The sequence below is a fragment of the Chrysochloris asiatica genome, unplaced genomic scaffold (assembly GCF_000296735.1).
Source record: "Chrysochloris asiatica unplaced genomic scaffold, ChrAsi1.0 scaffold00010, whole genome shotgun sequence".
NCBI classification, from domain to species: Eukaryota; Metazoa; Chordata; class Mammalia; order Afrosoricida; family Chrysochloridae; genus Chrysochloris; species Chrysochloris asiatica.
Genome location: NW_006408528.1, coordinates 25,730,681 through 25,748,830, shown reverse-complemented (window position 1 = coordinate 25,748,830; position 18,150 = coordinate 25,730,681). Strand labels below are relative to the sequence as shown.

The window sequence follows — 18,150 nt, the reverse complement described above, 5'->3', positions numbered from 1 at the left end:
TTTTATATGAGGTTTGATTATTCAGTCTAGCAAGGACACTTAATAAACATGGCCTCATGGAGATGATATGGTAAAATTAACTGGTTGGTTGAAATTAAATGTCTTTAAAAAAATCCAAGAGTATCAGATACTGCCATCGTGATCCTAAATTTATCCCTTTACTATTTACCTTGTCAAACAACCATACTTCTCAGGTTGATCCTTTTAAATTTTATTTTACAATTTATTTTATTTTACTTTAAATGGAATAAATTTCAAGGCTCAACTAGAAACACAGAAACTGTAGAACTTCTCTGCTTGTTTCACTGTATATGGTGATTGCTTTAATGTGTTGTGTTTTTTTCTCCCACTGCAAAATTAAACAAAGTTTGACAGTGAAATATTCCAATTGCTGAACCACAATATATGTATGAACTTTGCCTGATAGAATAGAATGTTGAAAGTAAATATTTCTCTAAACTCTGCCCAAATATGTTTTGTCTACTTGAGTGCCAAAGAAGTAATAATGACAAGAGTGCATGGCTGAGATTATGGAAGACAACTGGAACATGGATTTATGGAAAGAGATGAGTTCTATGCTGCAATCCTTTTATAAAATTATGGACTCATAAACAATCATTTCCATATCAATTCAATATTATTTATTTATATTTACTTGCTATTTTTAGGTACTATCAACTTGGTTCCAACTCTATGAAATGTAGAGTCATTATGAGTTGGAACAGACACAATGGTACCTAACAACAATAAAGTATAAATAGGTAATATTCTGAAGTAATATACACAACTACATAGGGTCAGTATGAGTTGAAAAATGGCCTAGTCCTGTACCATCCTCTTAATCATTGCTATGTTAGGACCCACTCTTGCAGCTACTGTGTCAATCCATCTTGTTGAGAACCTTCCTCATTTTCACTGACCATTCACTTTGCCAGGCATGATGTCCTTTTCCAGGATCTGGTCTCTTGTGATACCATGTCCAAAGTACATGAGAGGAAAGTCTTACCAGTCTCGCTTCTAAGGCGCATTCTGGCTGTTTTTCTTCCAAGACAGATGTGTTTTTTTTTTCTGTTAGCAACCTATGGTATATTCAAAACTCTTCACAAATACCATAATTCAAAGGCATCAATTCTCCAGTTTTACTTACTTATTGTGCAGTTTTTATTTGAGGTAATTAAAAAGATCATGGGTTGGATCACGTGCACTTTAGTCTTCAAAGTGACATATTTGTTTTTAACACTGTAAAGATTTCTTTTGCAGCAGACTTGCCCTGTGCAATATGCTGTTTAGATGTCTTGACTGCTGCTTCCATGGCAGTTGATTATGGAGCCAAGTAAAATAAAATCCTTGACATAGTCAATCATTTCTCTGTTTATCGTGGCATTGCATATTGATCCAGTTGTGAGGATTTTTGTTTTCTTTATTTTGAGGTGTAATCCATACAGAGGTCTGGAATCTTTGATCTTCATCAGTAATTGTTAGAAACCAATCAAGACCAATTGCCATGGTATCTTAAATACCACATGTCACTTATTAGTTATCATAAGTATAATTTGGTGTGTATTTCTTTAGAAAATGATGAATCTTATATATTAAATACTTGTGTTTGAAATATTGTTGACTTTAAGCAGATTATGATTTTATTAAAAGTGATTTAAATAACACTTTTTCAAATTAAATATTTTATTAATGTACTAATGAAAAATGCTCATAAACTTGAAATTTGAGTGATACTAGGAATGAAAGTTGTCTAGACTATGGTATCATCTACAAAATTAGGCAATTTCTGGAACAAATGTTTAAAAAGGAACAAACATTTCTCTTTAAATGGGAAGATATGAAATTCTATTAAAGGGTATCTAATTATAATCATAAATAATATATTATGTCCTCGAAATCAGGAAGTATATAAGTAACATATAAAACTCTGTAAATTGAATGCAGTCAGGGACCATGTCTGTAACTCTCATCTCTGTATTACCAAGAATTAGCATTGTGCCAAGACCATGGTAGGAACTAATATGGTTTTGTTTACAGATGAATTAATGAATAAACTATGTTTTAATAATACATGACAACTGGAAGAATATATACAAAGGAGCAAATTGGCAAATATAATAATAGGACTGTCTAGAAAAAAAAATCTTAAATATAACATGATACTTTAGTATCTGCTGTAATTTCTTTTGCAACAATGGTGTTACTATAAACATTCAAATACATATAATTGGTAGTTTGTTTTCTAAATAGAGACTATTATGGGCATAAACAAAAAGATAACTTGTTACTGGCTTCAGTTTCACTTCTTTACACTCTGGTTATTGTTGTTAAATGCCGCAAAGTCAGTTTGGACTCATAACAATCATATATAAGGTTTCCGAGGAGCAGCTGATGGGTTTGGAAATAGGAACTTGTGGTTCGAAGTCCAGAGCTGATCCTACAATACCACACTAGGAATCCTTTTACTCTGGTAACTCATCTTAAATATGGATAGATTCCAAGGAAGGGCTTAAACTCTATACTTTTTCCTTTTTCAGTTGTCATATTTTACTTCATTTTCTCTTCAAACTGTTATTCTGTAATTAGCTAGAGTCCCATTAGGTTAGAAAACTAATATAGAAATATGGGACTAAGAACTGTTGGGGAGATTTTTCTTACCATTAAATTACTAATTTGACTGAAAGAAATTTAAAGCCACCAATTTCTTTTACATATAAAGTTCAATGGTAAGTAAAAAAGTTTTGCTAAAAAGGTTCACACATGAATGAGTTTATTTCAAACAAAGAGTGCTTTTAACGCGTCTTTTCGATCAGATCAATGGCTGTTTGCAATCAAGTTCTCTCAGACATTTGTCTTATACTTATTTGAATGCCCTCATTAAAAAAAGGTCCAATCAAAACAGTGGTTACTGAGGGGATCTGCTGGGCCAGTTCAATTTAGATAAAGAATTCCACTCAAAAGATTATAGAATTGTTTTTTGGAAAACCAAGTCCTGGTGTGGCATTGTAGGGTAAGGACTGGACTGCTAACCTCAATGTCAGGAGTTCAAACCCACCAGCTGCTGCTCAGAAACTTATATAAAGTCACTACGAGTTAGAACTGAATTAATGGCACTCAACAGCAGCAACAAATCTTGTTCAATTTCCTCGATGGACACAGGACACATGAGGCTTATTGTGCCTAAGTGAAGTTTTAAGAAATCTGAAAACTGCATTGGTGAGAAATGGTCAGGAAAGTTGTGCCAAGATTTTTTTTTGTTTTCTCACCATGACAATGCCTCTGCTGATTGTTCACGTGTAACAAGAGTTGTGCTATGAAAATTTCATTGGGAAACCTTACCCATTCACCCCATAGTCCTGATCTGGCCTCTTCAGATTTTTGGTTCCCAAAACTCAAAGAACATTTAACATGATTTGGGTCCCTTGCATATGATAAAATTGCCATTTTGACGTGATGTAAATTGCAGAGTATAGAATTCTTTGGGTGAGAGTTAGAGAGATGGAAAAACCCCCTTTAGAAGTATATAGGCCTAAAGGGAGGAAATAAAATAGCTTAACATAAGAGGTTTTTGTTTAATCAAGGTTTCTATGATTTTGTAGTAACACTTTTTGACTTATACTTGTATCTGCGCTACCTGGAGATTAAAGGAGACCATAGAAATTGTGATACTAGATATAAGGTTTTCTTATTGCTTGTTCCACCAAATCATTCTAATTCCAGTCTGTTTTGAAGTTAAAATTGTCTATATGTGTTTGCTTTATTCTTTCATTAAAATTTAAAAATAACCTTTAAAAACATTCTTGTCATCTCATATAAAATTCATATCAAAATGCTCTTTAATTCAAACTATTTTTAGTTGCTAGGTTTTTAAAAGGCACACAAGATACTGTCGTCTATGCTACACCATTTTCACGTCACCCTATATCTTCCCACATCCACTTTCAACCCTGGGCCATGAATGTGACAGTCCATGTTTCAGGAAAGAGGGACACATAGCTGCACATTTTGAAGTCTATAGATTTTAATCTATTACAAAATTTGGTATTGGGAAATATAAGACATTATTCTTCTGCTAAAAAAAAAAAAAGCTTTTTAAAGAAAACATGATAATTTAGGAGTAAGCAAAAACTGTTTGAAATGTCTCCTTTCCCATCATTCTGAATGCATCTTCCTTAATACTTTCAGAAAAAATTACATTTCATCCTTATTACAGCATAAAGTATTAAAGAGTAGGTTTTAGGGGGGAAATAGTTTGTTAACTGAGGTAATTTAAATAAATGATATAAAATATAAATCATAAATTTTATCATTGAGAAAACAAAATATGAGCCAAGAGTATATTTCTTTACATATTTATATTTAACTAGCATTGAAAGTTTATTTTGACTAGTGTCTGGCTTTGTAATTGACAAGCTAATTAGAAGAGTATGCTAGACTACTTGTCCATACCAACTTCAGTGAGCAGCTGTCCTGAGGGAAAGACATACAACTGAACTTCTGGACACCTGAAATTAAGCAGCACTCACCCGAAAAACTGTCATTTCTTCCAGCAAAACTTCTTCTAAATCATGCCAAGTCTCCTTAGGAATTGAAACTACTTTAAGAACGGTTCCAACATCTTTGAAAGAAAGAGGGTAGAGGTGGCAGAAGAGGACAATTTAATAGATCTGACCAGAGTTTAATGTTAATAGATAAAATAATTTTTTGTTCAAAAGACTATTTTTATTTCAATCTTCCTTGTAATACAGTTTTGCCACAACATTAGTAAAATACATATTTAAATGTATTTCATGTGTTTAGACCGCTTTTACTGGTAGAATCAAAAGAAATGGATTTTTAGAAATATGTTAAGCTTTGAAGAAAGCTTTATCCTGAACAGATATATATTTTTTAATGTAACAAACAGTACAGAGATATGCTAGATTTAAAAAACTGCTTCAATAGTTTAAAAAAATTCCCTTTAATTATCACATGTCTTGGGAAAAGAACAAAAACAAAAACAACTAAATATAATACCAGTTCAACATGACAGCTTTTTTATTATAAATCAGGGTAAAACTATGAACACTATATGGGGAAGTAAAATGCAAATTAAAAAAAATTCAGGTCAAAACAAAAGTAAAATGTCAAGAAATAAAATAAGAATTTAAGAACACTGGCTGTTCATCCTCATGTCAACTTTAAAAGTAAAATGAAAGAAAAAACTCCCCAAACTAAACCCACTTCTGTCTAACTGATTCCAACTCAGTACCCTATTGGACAGAGTAGAACTACCCCATAAACTTTCCAATGCTGTAAAAGTTTAGAAAAGCAGACGAATACATTTTTCTCCCATGGAGCAGCTGGTGGGTTTGAACTGCAGACCTTTAAGTTAGCAGTCAAGCACCTTAACCACTGTGCCACCCACGCGCCTCATATCAATTTTGTTTTTAAATTGTTACATGCTGTTTAGTTGGTTCTAACTCATAGGGAACCTCTATAGGGTTTCCAAGGAGCAGCTGGTAGGTTTGAACCACCAACCTTGCAATTAACCGTCCAATACTTGTCCTACAGCACCACACCAGGGCTCCCATATCAATTTATAGAAGTGTTTATGTGGTGCTGTTGGATAAGCGCTGGAATGCTAACCACAAGCTAAGCAGTTTTAACCTACCACCAGCTTCTCAGGAATCCTATACGAGGGTGGCTACGAGTCTGAACAACTTGACTACACTTAGCAACAACAAAAATAGCTCCAGGCATCCTTGTGGTACAGTGGGTTAAGCATCTGGCTTCCAAACACAAAGTGGACCATTTAAACTCACCAGTCACTCCATGGGAGAAGGATGAGGTTGTCTACTCTAGAAAAGACTCACAGCCTCAGAAACCCTATCCAAGAGGGTCCCGGTGAGTCAGAATCAATCTGATGGCAGTGGGTTTGGAAAGATAACTCAATGACTATTATATGATGGATGACAAAAACCTGATTTCTCAAAATAAATGTGTGGAATTACTTATTGCTATGAGTTGCCATTGCATTTCAATATTATACACATTGGTTAAGCAACTTTAGAGTAATACAAAATTTAAAATTCCAGAAACAGAAAAATCATTTAAATAATTTCATTAAATGCATTTAATAGATTCCATGCATTCTTTTTTTTAATCTAACAATTTTCATTGTTAAACAGGCAAATTGCTTTAATGACAAGAGCTGCCATTTTCACTCTAATTTGCATTCAGAAGATATTCATTTTCTAGTGTTTATAGGTATGTTTTTCTTCTTTGAAAGAATAAAGAACAGGGCATTATTCAAAATTTTGAATCTTCAACATCCCAATTCTGACAAAACTTGATCAATTATTTTTATCTTAAATTGGTTCATTTTTAATAGACTACTTGGGAAGAAAATCTTGCCACTAACAAATAAATTACTCAGAAAAAAATACTTTAATTCATATCATTGATAGTCATTTTCAAGGAACTCATATGATGTCCTACACCAGATCAAAAAGATTTGGCAGTTTATAAAGTTGAAAAAAAAAAGTCCCCTTTTAAGAGGATCCTTCTATGTTTACAGGACCTTAGACTATCAAAACACCAAAGATTAAAGGTAATTTATGTTAATTTACTTAGTGTCTCTGATCAGGTCTCTAGTACCCAAACACAGCTTTATCTGTGCTCTGGATCAAGTTTTACTGAGTAGTATTTCAAACAATTTCACACAAATTGAATCAGATTACTCATCTAGGATCAATATACCATGTTGTGCAACTTAGTTAAAAGATAAAATTACTGCAATCAATTTACTTTGCTGACAGATGACCCTGGTTTGTACTGACGGACAGCCATCCGTATCATTAAGATATTCAGCATGCTCATGACATCGGTGCCTTTAAAGACAGACTGTGTCCAAGAGGAATTAAAAGCTCATGATTGGGTTTCTTTGGTCAAATAAGCGGAAGCAAGCTTTTGTTGAACTGACAATGAGTGAAGGACTTTTCAACAACTTTAAGCCAGGGGAGAAAAAAAGGCAAATGAGGGAAAAGTGTCACATTATTGAACAAACTTAATTACTGTTTAATTATAGTCTGACATTAAAGGGTACATTCATACTTATTTAAGGGTATTCTGTCAAATATTTTCTAAAGAAATTTATAACCAGAAGTTGATTCTCCAATTCATTGACTTTTATAATATTTTACGTGAATGGACCCTGAGTCTCATTGGGAATCTTTTATTTGATAGACAAATTTTCTCACTCATAAAGGTAGACTGCAATGTATTGCTCCAAATCTGACACCATTTCACCTGATAACATAAGTATTTCACAATTTCTTTATAAAGCTTTTAGTTTTAAAATCTCTTACTGAATATTTGTTATTTCCCTGTGTTTAATGTAATTTTTTGTCTGTTTCCCACCAAGGGAAAACAAATGTTATTATACAAGGTTTCAGTGGAGCACTCACTTTGTTTCTCATTGATTTATGTCAGTTAACAACCTTAATGGAGCCTAGGAATTTATTACCTTGGAATTTGACCCTAAGTAGCAAGTTTCAGGTTTGTAACTAGTACCTTAAAACATAGTAATGTTATTAAAGGGAGAATGAGAAAAATAAAATAGCATGTCCTAGTAATAGTTGAATTCATTCTTAAACTTAGTTGGCAAATAGTATGTTTCTAATCATGGAATTAGTAGACATATGTTGTTAAATTTCTACATCAATGCATCTAAAACATATTAGATATTCCTTGAGCCAATTTTGTTGCTTATCCCAGGGAAATTTCCCCCACTGACTAGCAGATAAGAAGAACAAGTTTTGCATCCAATAGTACTTTTAAAGTTCTTATAATTAATTTAGCTTTAATATATTCTGGAACCATTATTGAATGTCTTGGAAAGTTCAAGCATAGTTTTGCTCTATATATCTTTGTCCTAAAAAGCCACTGACCAGAAAAGAGTTATGATTCAATTATGGTCATTGATTCTTCTACTAATCATTACCTTTACCTGATTACATTTATCAACTTCTGGCTGAAAAGGATATTTATTTTAAATTAATATATGTCATCTTGCCTTATAAAAAGAACACAGTTGTAATGGTAGAATGTTTAGGGTTTTTTTTCAGTCATTTGTCAGAAGCTAATTACACCTTGAGAGTGGCTATAAAATTGTCTTAGGTTGTTATTCTCCTTAATCAGCGAAACATAGTATTCTAAAAGTAAATTCAACGTTAAAGCTAAAAAACTTACCTGTTCCAATAAACATGACATCATATTGGCCGTCTTCTGCATCCACACGATCTACTACAATTTGTGTGAACTGATAATTTACATCTGTTTTGATCATTATTGGGCGGTTATTAATAGGAAACACTGGATTGTACATGGCTGGATGACTTCTTGCAAATGTTATAACATCATCAGGGAGGTCCTTTGTAGAGTCAAATCCACCAAATGTTTTACTGGGACACTATTAGGATAGAAGAGAGAAATAATTTTTATTAAGCTCAAATGAATAAGACTATAAATTATATAATGGTATAGGGCCTAAGTAGTCTAGGAATTCTTTTACTTGAAATTATGTGTTAAAGTTAGGTAAGTGATAAATTAAAAAATAGCAATGTTATTTAAATTGGTAATTTATTATATAGTGTATTTCCTAAATGCTGTTTATTTGAATCGGACTTGGTTATGCACTATTTATAAAAAAAAAAAATTAAATGCATCTAAAAATTAAGGCAATAGGAAAATTTTGTTGCTTTTATTAGTGGCACTGTCCTTGTTTTATATATGTGTTAGATGATCACTTGAGATTATGAATGAAATAGTTACTAGTATCTATCCCAAATCAAACTCACTACCATCAAGTTAATTCTAACTCATAACAACCTTATAGGATAGGGCAGAATTGTCACCATAGGGTTTCCAAGACTGTCCTCTTTATTACACAGACTGACAAATTTTTCTCCGAAAGAACAACTGGGGGGTGTGAACTTCTGACCATTCAGCTAGTAGCCCAGTGTACCACCGGGGATCGTGCTACTACTTCTATAAATGTATGTAATCAGTAGATTAGAGTATCTCAGATTACTCTTCTTAGACACAGTTGTTGTTGTTTTTTTCCCTACATCATTGTGCTAAAATACAAATCCTTTCCTAAAACTATATAAATTAAAATTTAAATATAATTTTAAAGCTATTATTCTTTTGTTGCTAACATAAATGCTGAATAAAGCATCATCAAGGGGTCCTGATGTGTCACTCTGGGTTAATGCGCCAGACTGCAAAGCCATTTGAACTGCAAGGTTGGCGGTTCAAGCTCACCAGCTACTCCTAGGAAACCCTATACAGGGTCCCTATGGGTCAGAACCGACTTGACAACAATTCACAATACAACAGCAACAATGACTTTTAATAACTAAGATAACTTTAGGGACAAGCAGGCATATTATGCCAAGTGTTTAGCGACCAGCATGGCATAGAAACTAGCCAATCTAAATGCACATCATTTCCAAGCCAACCAGATTATGGCCACAGATGAACAGAAAGGATGCACCACTACTGAGCATTGGCATACTGTGACCTCTGGGATGTAAATGTTCCATAGAAAATAATAAAACACAAATTAGTCAAGTCAGATGTCATTGTTCCTCTTTCCACTACATTTGCTTATGATGTATACAGTACAATATCGCCCATCTCTTACTTTTCATGTTATACATCAGTTATTTCTGCTTTTAACATAAGAACTTGGGAGGTAAAAATGTAATGAAGAGGGGTTCCTGATTGTACAAGAGGAGAAGGAGAAATCAATTGTCATTGGCATTATCTTGATATGTTGTGTTGTTAAGTGCCGTTGAGTCAATTCAGACCCAAGCGACCTTGTATAGAGTTTCCAAGGAGCAGCGGATGAGCTTGAACCACCAACCTTGCAGTTCAAAAGATTTTACAGTCTAACCCATTAGCCCACAGCACCATATAGATCATTAATAATTCATGAGACATGAAACAAATAAAACTTTTTAAATGGGGAGAGCAATACATGTGTGTGTTTATACACACACACATTATAGTAATACAGGATTAAATGACTTTAGTTTATTTAAAGAAAATTACATAATTATATAGTTCATGTTATAAAATTATCAAATATCTGTATACCAAATTGGAAACCGAAACATGTGATGGTAATTTTATGTGTCAATTTGGCTAGACTGCAATCCCCAGTTTAGTCAAACACTAGTCTTGATATTGCTGTAAAGTACTTTGTAGATGTGGTAAATATCTACAATTCTCCATAATGCAGATGGGCCTCTTTGAATCAGCTGAAGGCCTTAGGAGGAAAAACTGAGGATTTACAGAGGAGGAAATCTGTCCAAGACTGTAACATTGAAGCCAGCCTACTGCTTGCCCTAAAAACGTTGGACTCAAAAATGCATTGCTAATACTTGCTTGACTTTCTAGCTTGCTCCTGCTCTACAGATTACAGACTTGTTTGCTCCTACAATTGTGTATATATAAATATGCAGGGGTTCTGGTGTGACTCTAAGTTAATTTGCTGGACTGAAAAGTCAGTTTGAACCTCAAGGTCGGCATTTCAAGCTTAGCAGGCACTCCTCAGAAACCCTATACAAGACCGCTATAGGTTAGAACCAACTTGATGATGACACTTAACAACACAATATACTTCAGGTATGGTACTGTAGAATAAGCCTAAAAAGTCACTCCTTGGAAACCCTATACAAGGTAGCTATGAGTCTGAACTGACTGGACAACAAATATACTTCTGAAGGCACTGTTTCCATCTCTCTAAACCTTCCCCCAATAATTCTCCACTCTTCATTTTATACCACATAAAACAACTGTTTTGGCATCCTCAAGGAATCCAAATCATGTTCTTTTTAGATGTTCTTTCAGTTTGGGGAACAAAAAAATCTGGAGGAGCAACATCAGTGATGTAGGGTGGATGGGATATGGTTTATCAATGATATTCTGATAGGATAGTCCTTGCTACCCTTGAAAAATGAGCAGGTGCAGTCTTGTAATGCAAAGAAATTACTCAGTACACTTTTGCTGGCTTTTTTCTCATCAATGTCCTTTATAATTTTCTTAAAACTTCTTCATAAAAGCCCATGATTGTCCTGTGTCCTTTGAGAATACCTGTCAAGAGTGCCCCCACATGTGTGTATATGTGTGTGTATGCAGAAAGCGAATCCAAAGTAACAGCATATATATACATATGTATATATGTTGTTGTTGTTATGTGCTGTAGAGTCAGTTCTGACTCATAGTGACCCTGTACAGGGTTTCCGAGGCTGGAAATCTTTACGGGAGCAGAAAGCCTCATCTTTCTCCCATGGAACAGCTGGTAGTTTCGAACTGCTGACCTTGAGGCTCACAGCCCGATTCGTAACCACTACGTAATCTCTATGTGTATATATATATATATATATATATATATATATATAGTTGTTAAGTGCCTTTGAGTTGAATCCAACTTACAGCATTTATAGGGTTTCCAAGGAGCAGCTGGTCCCCTTGAACTACCAACCTTACAGTTTAAACTGACTTTGTGGTCCAGTGCATTAACCCATAGCTGCACATCAGGACTCTCTCTATATATAAATATATTGTCTAAAACATGAAGTCAACTATTCCGTTTCTAATTATCTCTCAAAAATATGAGCTTTAACAGATTGTAAGCACTGAATTTAGGCACTGTAAAAAATTCCATGGCAGGAAATACTTGCCTCTCAGTTACATAGTCTTAGAATGTTCTACCTTTTCTGTATTTAAAGTCCATTTAGAACCTATTTTTTCCCACATTGTTCAGAAATCTATTTATTTCATATTTTAAACACCTAGATCACTTACAGTTCCTGGTCGTGGGTAGGGGACTCTTCCTTGATAAGGCACCCACTGATAGTTAGGACCATCCCTGTGGGCATAGGGACCAAGGAACACCCTTCTCACGTCACTCATGCTGTACATACACACTGCTGATCCCTTGAAGATGTTACTAACAAAGAGAGTAAACACAGGCATTACGGTTTTTTACATGGGTTTATACTATTTATACTATTTCAGCTATTGAATTTCAGAACGTGAATATCAAGTCTAAGCAATTTCAGTTAGTGTCTGGGATTTGTTGTTGTTATTTACTATCAAGTCAGTTCCAATTTATGATGACCCTATATGTCCCATAGGCTTTATTGGCTATAATCTCAATGGTATCTTAATCTTAATAGATGGCAAGATCTATCTTTTTAGTCACATGTAAACAAACAAGAAAACAATTTATGATTTCTCATAATTTATGGTTTTTCACTTACCATGAGTGAAACTGTCTTCAGTATTCATAGAATATATATACATCCATATTGTACACAGACTATTAAATTTTAGTAGGAAAAACACAGGGGGCTTAGAAAGTCCATGGAAAATAGAACAAAATTATAATGGAGTTTTCCCACAGTCTCCTCATATGAAAGCTTACGAAAGCTAACATTTTATTTTGGTACATAGAAATTAAAATATAAATTTTGGTAGTGTGTTAAGACTGCAAACATCATTATTGAAACTAGTGGAAATTTTGAAGAAGTAAAACTGTTTAAAGAGACATTTTGTAAGTCGAAACTAGTATAGAAAATGAAGTCAATATCAAATGATTATATTATTTTTATCTCCCAGAGTTTGATTTTTGTAAAAGTATTAAAATCATCTCTTTCCAACAGAGAAAATTGTTTTAGTTAGTAGCTCTAGTAGAATCGGGCTGCTAACCTCAAGGTCGGCAACTCGAAACCACCAGCTGTTCCACGGGAGAAAGATGAGGCGTTCTGCTCCCGTAAAGATTTGCAGCCTTGGAAACCCTGTGTAGGATCACTATGAGTCGCCACCGACTCCTCGGTACTTAACAACAACACATTGTACTGTAGTGTTGTTGTTGTTGTTGTTACAAGTACCGTCGAGTTAGTTCCTGCTCATTGTGACCCAGTAGTATAGGGTTCTGAGGAGCAGCTGGTGAATTTGAACCATTGACCTTGTGGTTCAAACCAACCTTGAGGTCCAGTGCTTATCCTACCTATGGTCCCTACTACTCTAGTAGACATGGAAAAATTACAGAATCTGTACCTATCATTTTGTTAGATAAAAATCAGGTAATTGAAGCAACTGGAAGTTTGCCACTGAGTTGCCACGGTTTTCCTTTTTGTTTTGCTTTAGAGTGGAATCTAAAGCTACAAAACAGCTGTGCACATTTAAAATATGGAATGCTTATCATATAAATGATCTTTCTCCTCAGGAAATCATAAATAAAGCCACCCAAATAAAAATCAAGTGTTTCTAAGATTTTATTACTGGAAACTTCTGAATAGGGGCAATGTCTGCTAGACTGCAAGCTTCATGAGGGTAGGATCATGCCTCACTTCTCTTGCGACATCTGTTGTAGTTTGCGGGCCACTTAACACAAAGTGTTAACATAACCTCAATAAGTATATAGAGAATTTAAAAACAGTATCATCCAAAGAGAATACACAAAAATTAAGACTTATTTAATACAAACCACTTTATAATCTTTATGTTACTTGTCAATTTTCCATTTTTAAACACTTTGCTTATATAGAGATGGAATCAGTTATGAATGAAGGATTTGACAATAATGGTTTTGTTGTAAAGACTTACCCAATAAACATCTACTTCATTAAAATAGATATTATAAATCATTTTGTCCATTAACTCAGTGGTTCTTAAAAGTGTGGTGCCCTAGACCAATATCATGAACATCACCTATAAACTTGTTAGAAATGCAGCTCTCAGGCCCAATCTAATTTCTGCTGAATTCCAAGTTCTGGGGAGCCACGTCCAACAATTTGGATTTTAACAAGCTCTCCAGGTCATTCTGATGTACACTCAAGTCTAAGAACTACTGTACTAAACAATGAAGAAGTGGATTGTAGTGGATTTTGGGGTGATGTGTCATGGAGTCATAGCATACAACCACAGACCCTGGATAGTAAGCACATAGTCATTGACCATGGATAGGATTTGGGAGGCTATACATCATTGCAGAAGCAGAAAGTATCATCTTTCTCCCATGAACAGTTGAACCCAGAGCAGCACAAGTCATAACCCACTATGTTACCAGTGCTGCTTAAAGAAGCAGATTAATATTTGTAAAATTTGACCCTTCCATTTTTTATTTTACTTGCCATTCTATTTTTATACAATAGGGGAAGAAACTTTGGGTATGGGAAAATTAATATGAGTTTCTTAATATTTACATATTATGTTTCTAATAAGCAAAAACATTTTCAATCAATTTATAGTGACCTTAGTATTTACAGAATAAACTGTGTTCATACTGCAGTTAATATTTTTCTTTATGCTATCACAATATCTTGCAGCCTTAGAAAGGAGGGGGAGGGGAGAAGAAGGGGAAATGAAAAAGAGGAGAACAGACAGATGGAAAGGAGTGAACGTTTAAGACTGAGATTTATGTGCAAATAAAAAAGGATAAAACCTGGTGTTGATTAAGTACTCAGAATTATGGGTGTCTTGTTTTGTGTGTGTTATGTATATTGATTTTTTTCCCTATGGTTATTTTAAAAAGTCAACTATAATACAATATAAAGTGGAATTTCAAAAAACAAAAAGTAACAATAATGAAAAACAAAGAGTGGGGTTTTATTTACTGACTTTAAAAACCTTAAAATTGATCATCAATACATTTTGCATACTATGTTGTTGTTGTTAGTTGCCATGCATTCGGTCAGTTTCTCAGATCATCGGCTTAGCATACTAACTGAATAAGCATGGTGAAAGCATACAACCCTGGCACAAACCTTTCTGATTTTAAATCATTCAGTATCCTGCTGTTCTGTTCTAACAATTCCCTCCTGATTACAAGTTCCTCATGAGCACAATTAAATGTTTTGGAGTACCCATTGTTTCACACTGTTATTCATGATTTTTTATAGTTTGAAAGCTTTTGCATAATCAATGAAGCACAAGCACACATATTCTCTACTTTCAGGCAAGATCCTTCTGACATCAGCAATGATTTCAGATATAGTTCTATATCTTCTTCTGAATCCAGCTGGAGTTTCTGACAGTTATCTGTCCATGTCCTGGTATAGCAGTGTAGGATAAGCACTGGACCACAGTGTCAGTTTGAACCACAAGGTCAGTAGTTCAAATTCACCAGCTCTCAGAAACCCTACACAGGTAACTGTAAGTTGGAACTGACTTGACGGCACTTAAAAACAACAAAAACATCTATCAATGTACTGTTGCAACAGTTTTTGAAATATCTTGGGCAAAATTTTATTGCATGTGATATTAAGGATATTCGATGATTTCCACATTCTGTTGGGTTACCTTTCTTTAGAATGGTAACAAATATGAGTTCTTTCAATTGGTTAGCCAGGCAGCTTTCATCCAAATTTCTTGGCATAGATGAGTGGGTACCTCCCATGCTGCATCAGTTTGTCGAAAGATTTAAATTTGTATTCCATCAGTTCCTTGAGTCTTGATTTTTGTCATTGCCTTCAGTGTTTCGTAACTCAGTACCATTGGCTCTTGATCATATGATACCTCTTGAAATCTAACATTTCTTTTCAGTAAGGTGACTGTGTATTCCTTCCATCTTCTTTTGATACTTTCTGCATCATTCAATATTTTGCTCATAGTATCCTTCAGTATTACAACCTAAGGCTTGAATTTTTTCTTCAGTTCTATCAGCTTGACAAATGCTGAGTGTTTTTTCTTTTGGTCTTCTAACTCCAGGTTTTTGCAATTTTCATTATAATAATTGACTTTGTCTTCTTGAGCTGCCCTTTGAAATTTTCTGTTCAGCTCTTTGACCTCATCATTTCTTCCAAGCACTTTAATTTAAGAGCAAGTTTCAGAGTCCTTTCTGATATTCATTTTGGTCTTTTCTTTCTTTTTTGTCTTTTAACTTACCTTTAGCTTTCTTCCTATATAATGTTGTTGATGCCATCCCACAACTCTTGTGGTCTTCTCTTATTAATGTTTAGTGCATCAAATCTGTTCTTCAGATGATCTCTAAATTCAAGTGCGATATATTCAAGGTCATGGTTTGGTTCTTGTGAATTTGCTTTAATTTTCATCAGCTTCAGCCTGAACTTGCATTTGAGTAATAGATGGTTCATTCCACACTCTGCCCTCACCTTTTTTTAAATGTTTTTTTGTGAATTATGTTTACATGGGAGAACATTAGTTTTACATTCATTCTATTGTATATCATTTCATTGCCATGGTTACAATCCCCTCCATGCGTCATCAGCCAACCAAAGGGTATACGCTGCAAGCCTGCCCCCGGTCTCCCTGACCTTGTTTTGGCTGATGAGATTTAGCTTATTCACTGTCTCTTCCCACAGATGTAGTCAATTTGATTCCTGTGTATTCCATCTGGTAAAGTCTATATGTTTGTTGTTGTTAATTGCTGACAAGTTGGTTCTGACTCAGAGTCATGCTGTATAGGGTTTCTGATGAGCATCTGGTGTGTTTGAACTGCCAATCCATATGTATAATCACCTTTTATGCTGTTTAAAAAAAGGTATTCTTGTAATATTCTATCATGCGGTCGCCCATATCATTTTTACCACCAAGCTCATTTTGTACAGCAACTGATCCTTCCTGTTTGTTTCGAACTTCCCATTCCATTCACAAGTAATTATCAATGAATCTTGGTTGCATGTTTGATCGATTTCAGACTGAATTTTCCATTTGCATTATCACTGGCTTTAGTTGTTGGTAGTTTATGTGAATAATAGTGGTATTAACTGGTTTTCCTTGTATTGTTGTTACATACTGTCAAGTCAGTTCTGACTCATAGTGCCCCTGTATAGGGTTTCCAAGGAGCAGCTGGTGGGTTTGAACTGCTCACCTTGTGGTTCACAGTCCAGTGCTGATCCTACGGTGCCATACCATGAGTCTGGTTTTCCTTGTAGGTGTATGGATATTGTCCTACCAAAGACATCATTGTACATCAAGATAGATCTTGCAATGTTCTTTCTGACAATGAATGACACCATTACTCTTCAATTTGTTATACCTGGCATAGTAAATCATATGATTGTCAGATTCAAAATGGCCAATGTCAGTGTATTTCAGCTCATTAATGCCCAGGACATGAATTGTATTCATTCCATTTCATTTTGACAACTTCCAATTTTCCTAGATCAGTACTTAATACATTGCTTTTTCTGATTACTAATGGATATTTGCAGCTGTTTCTCCTCATTTTAAGTTGTGCCCCACCAGCAAATGAAGGTGTGGAAAGTTAAACCCTATTTGTGTCACTATGACCAATTCTACTTTAAGGAGGTAGCTCTTCCTCAGTTGTATTTTGAGTGCCTTCACTGGAGGGGATCATCTTTGAGCACTACATCTGACAATGATCTGCTGCTATCCATAATGTTTTCATTTACTGAAACTCTATCTGACAATGTTCTACTGTTATTGCTAAAGTTTTCAGTGGCTAACCATTCAGAATTTATCAGCATCTCCTTTTTTCTAGTCAGTCTAAGTCTGGAAGCTCTGCTGGAACCTGTTAACCATGGGCGATCCTCCTGGTATTTAAAATACTGGTGAATACATTCCAGCATTACAGCAAAAAGCAAGCCACCACAAAATGACTAACAGACAAGTGATGGTTAAAGACCATAGTGAAGATTTTTTTTAAGTATCAAAAATAAATGTGATAGCTTCATTTGTAAATAATCAACTATCCCTAACCCTGTAAATTTCTACTTCAGTTACAGAGATGTGTGTAGAAAAAAATTTTTAGGCATCTATATGTGGACTAGCTAGTAATGGAAGTCCAAGAGCCACATGCAGGACTGAACTAGGCTGCTATGTGGATCAAGTAAACAACCTGGCCAAAGACAGAGAAGTCTGTCAGTGAAATTGCTTGCATTAAATAATATTCAGGCTTTGATTTCACTTCATGAATTGGTGAGAATTAGAGAGAAAATTGCTTTAATTAAAACATCAAATTTTAAATTAATGCAATTTTTTTTTCTCCCTTAGTTTAGATCCTTACTAAATCTTGCCAAAACTCAGATTTCTATTTTCATAATATTGTATGTTGTTGTTAGGTGCCATCGAGTTGGTACTGACTCATAATGACATTATGCACAGCAGAAC

The 18,150-nt window shown here is 34.5% G+C and overlaps 1 protein-coding gene across 1 annotated transcript in view; it reads right to left on the bottom strand.

Moving 5' to 3' along the window:
• The window catches only part of SEMA3A (sema domain, immunoglobulin domain (Ig), short basic domain, secreted, (semaphorin) 3A), a 324,888-nt gene that overhangs the window by 54,521 nt on the left and 252,217 nt on the right, over positions 1–18,150 (bottom strand). The window contains exons 10-12 of the mRNA XM_006834338.1: positions 11,857–12,001; positions 8,233–8,452; positions 4,527–4,618 (exon numbers count right to left, since the gene is read on the bottom strand). Of these exons, the coding sequence (XP_006834401.1) occupies positions 4,527–4,618; positions 8,233–8,452; positions 11,857–12,001 (457 nt within the window). The remainder of the gene's footprint in view (positions 1–4,526; positions 4,619–8,232; positions 8,453–11,856; positions 12,002–18,150) is intronic.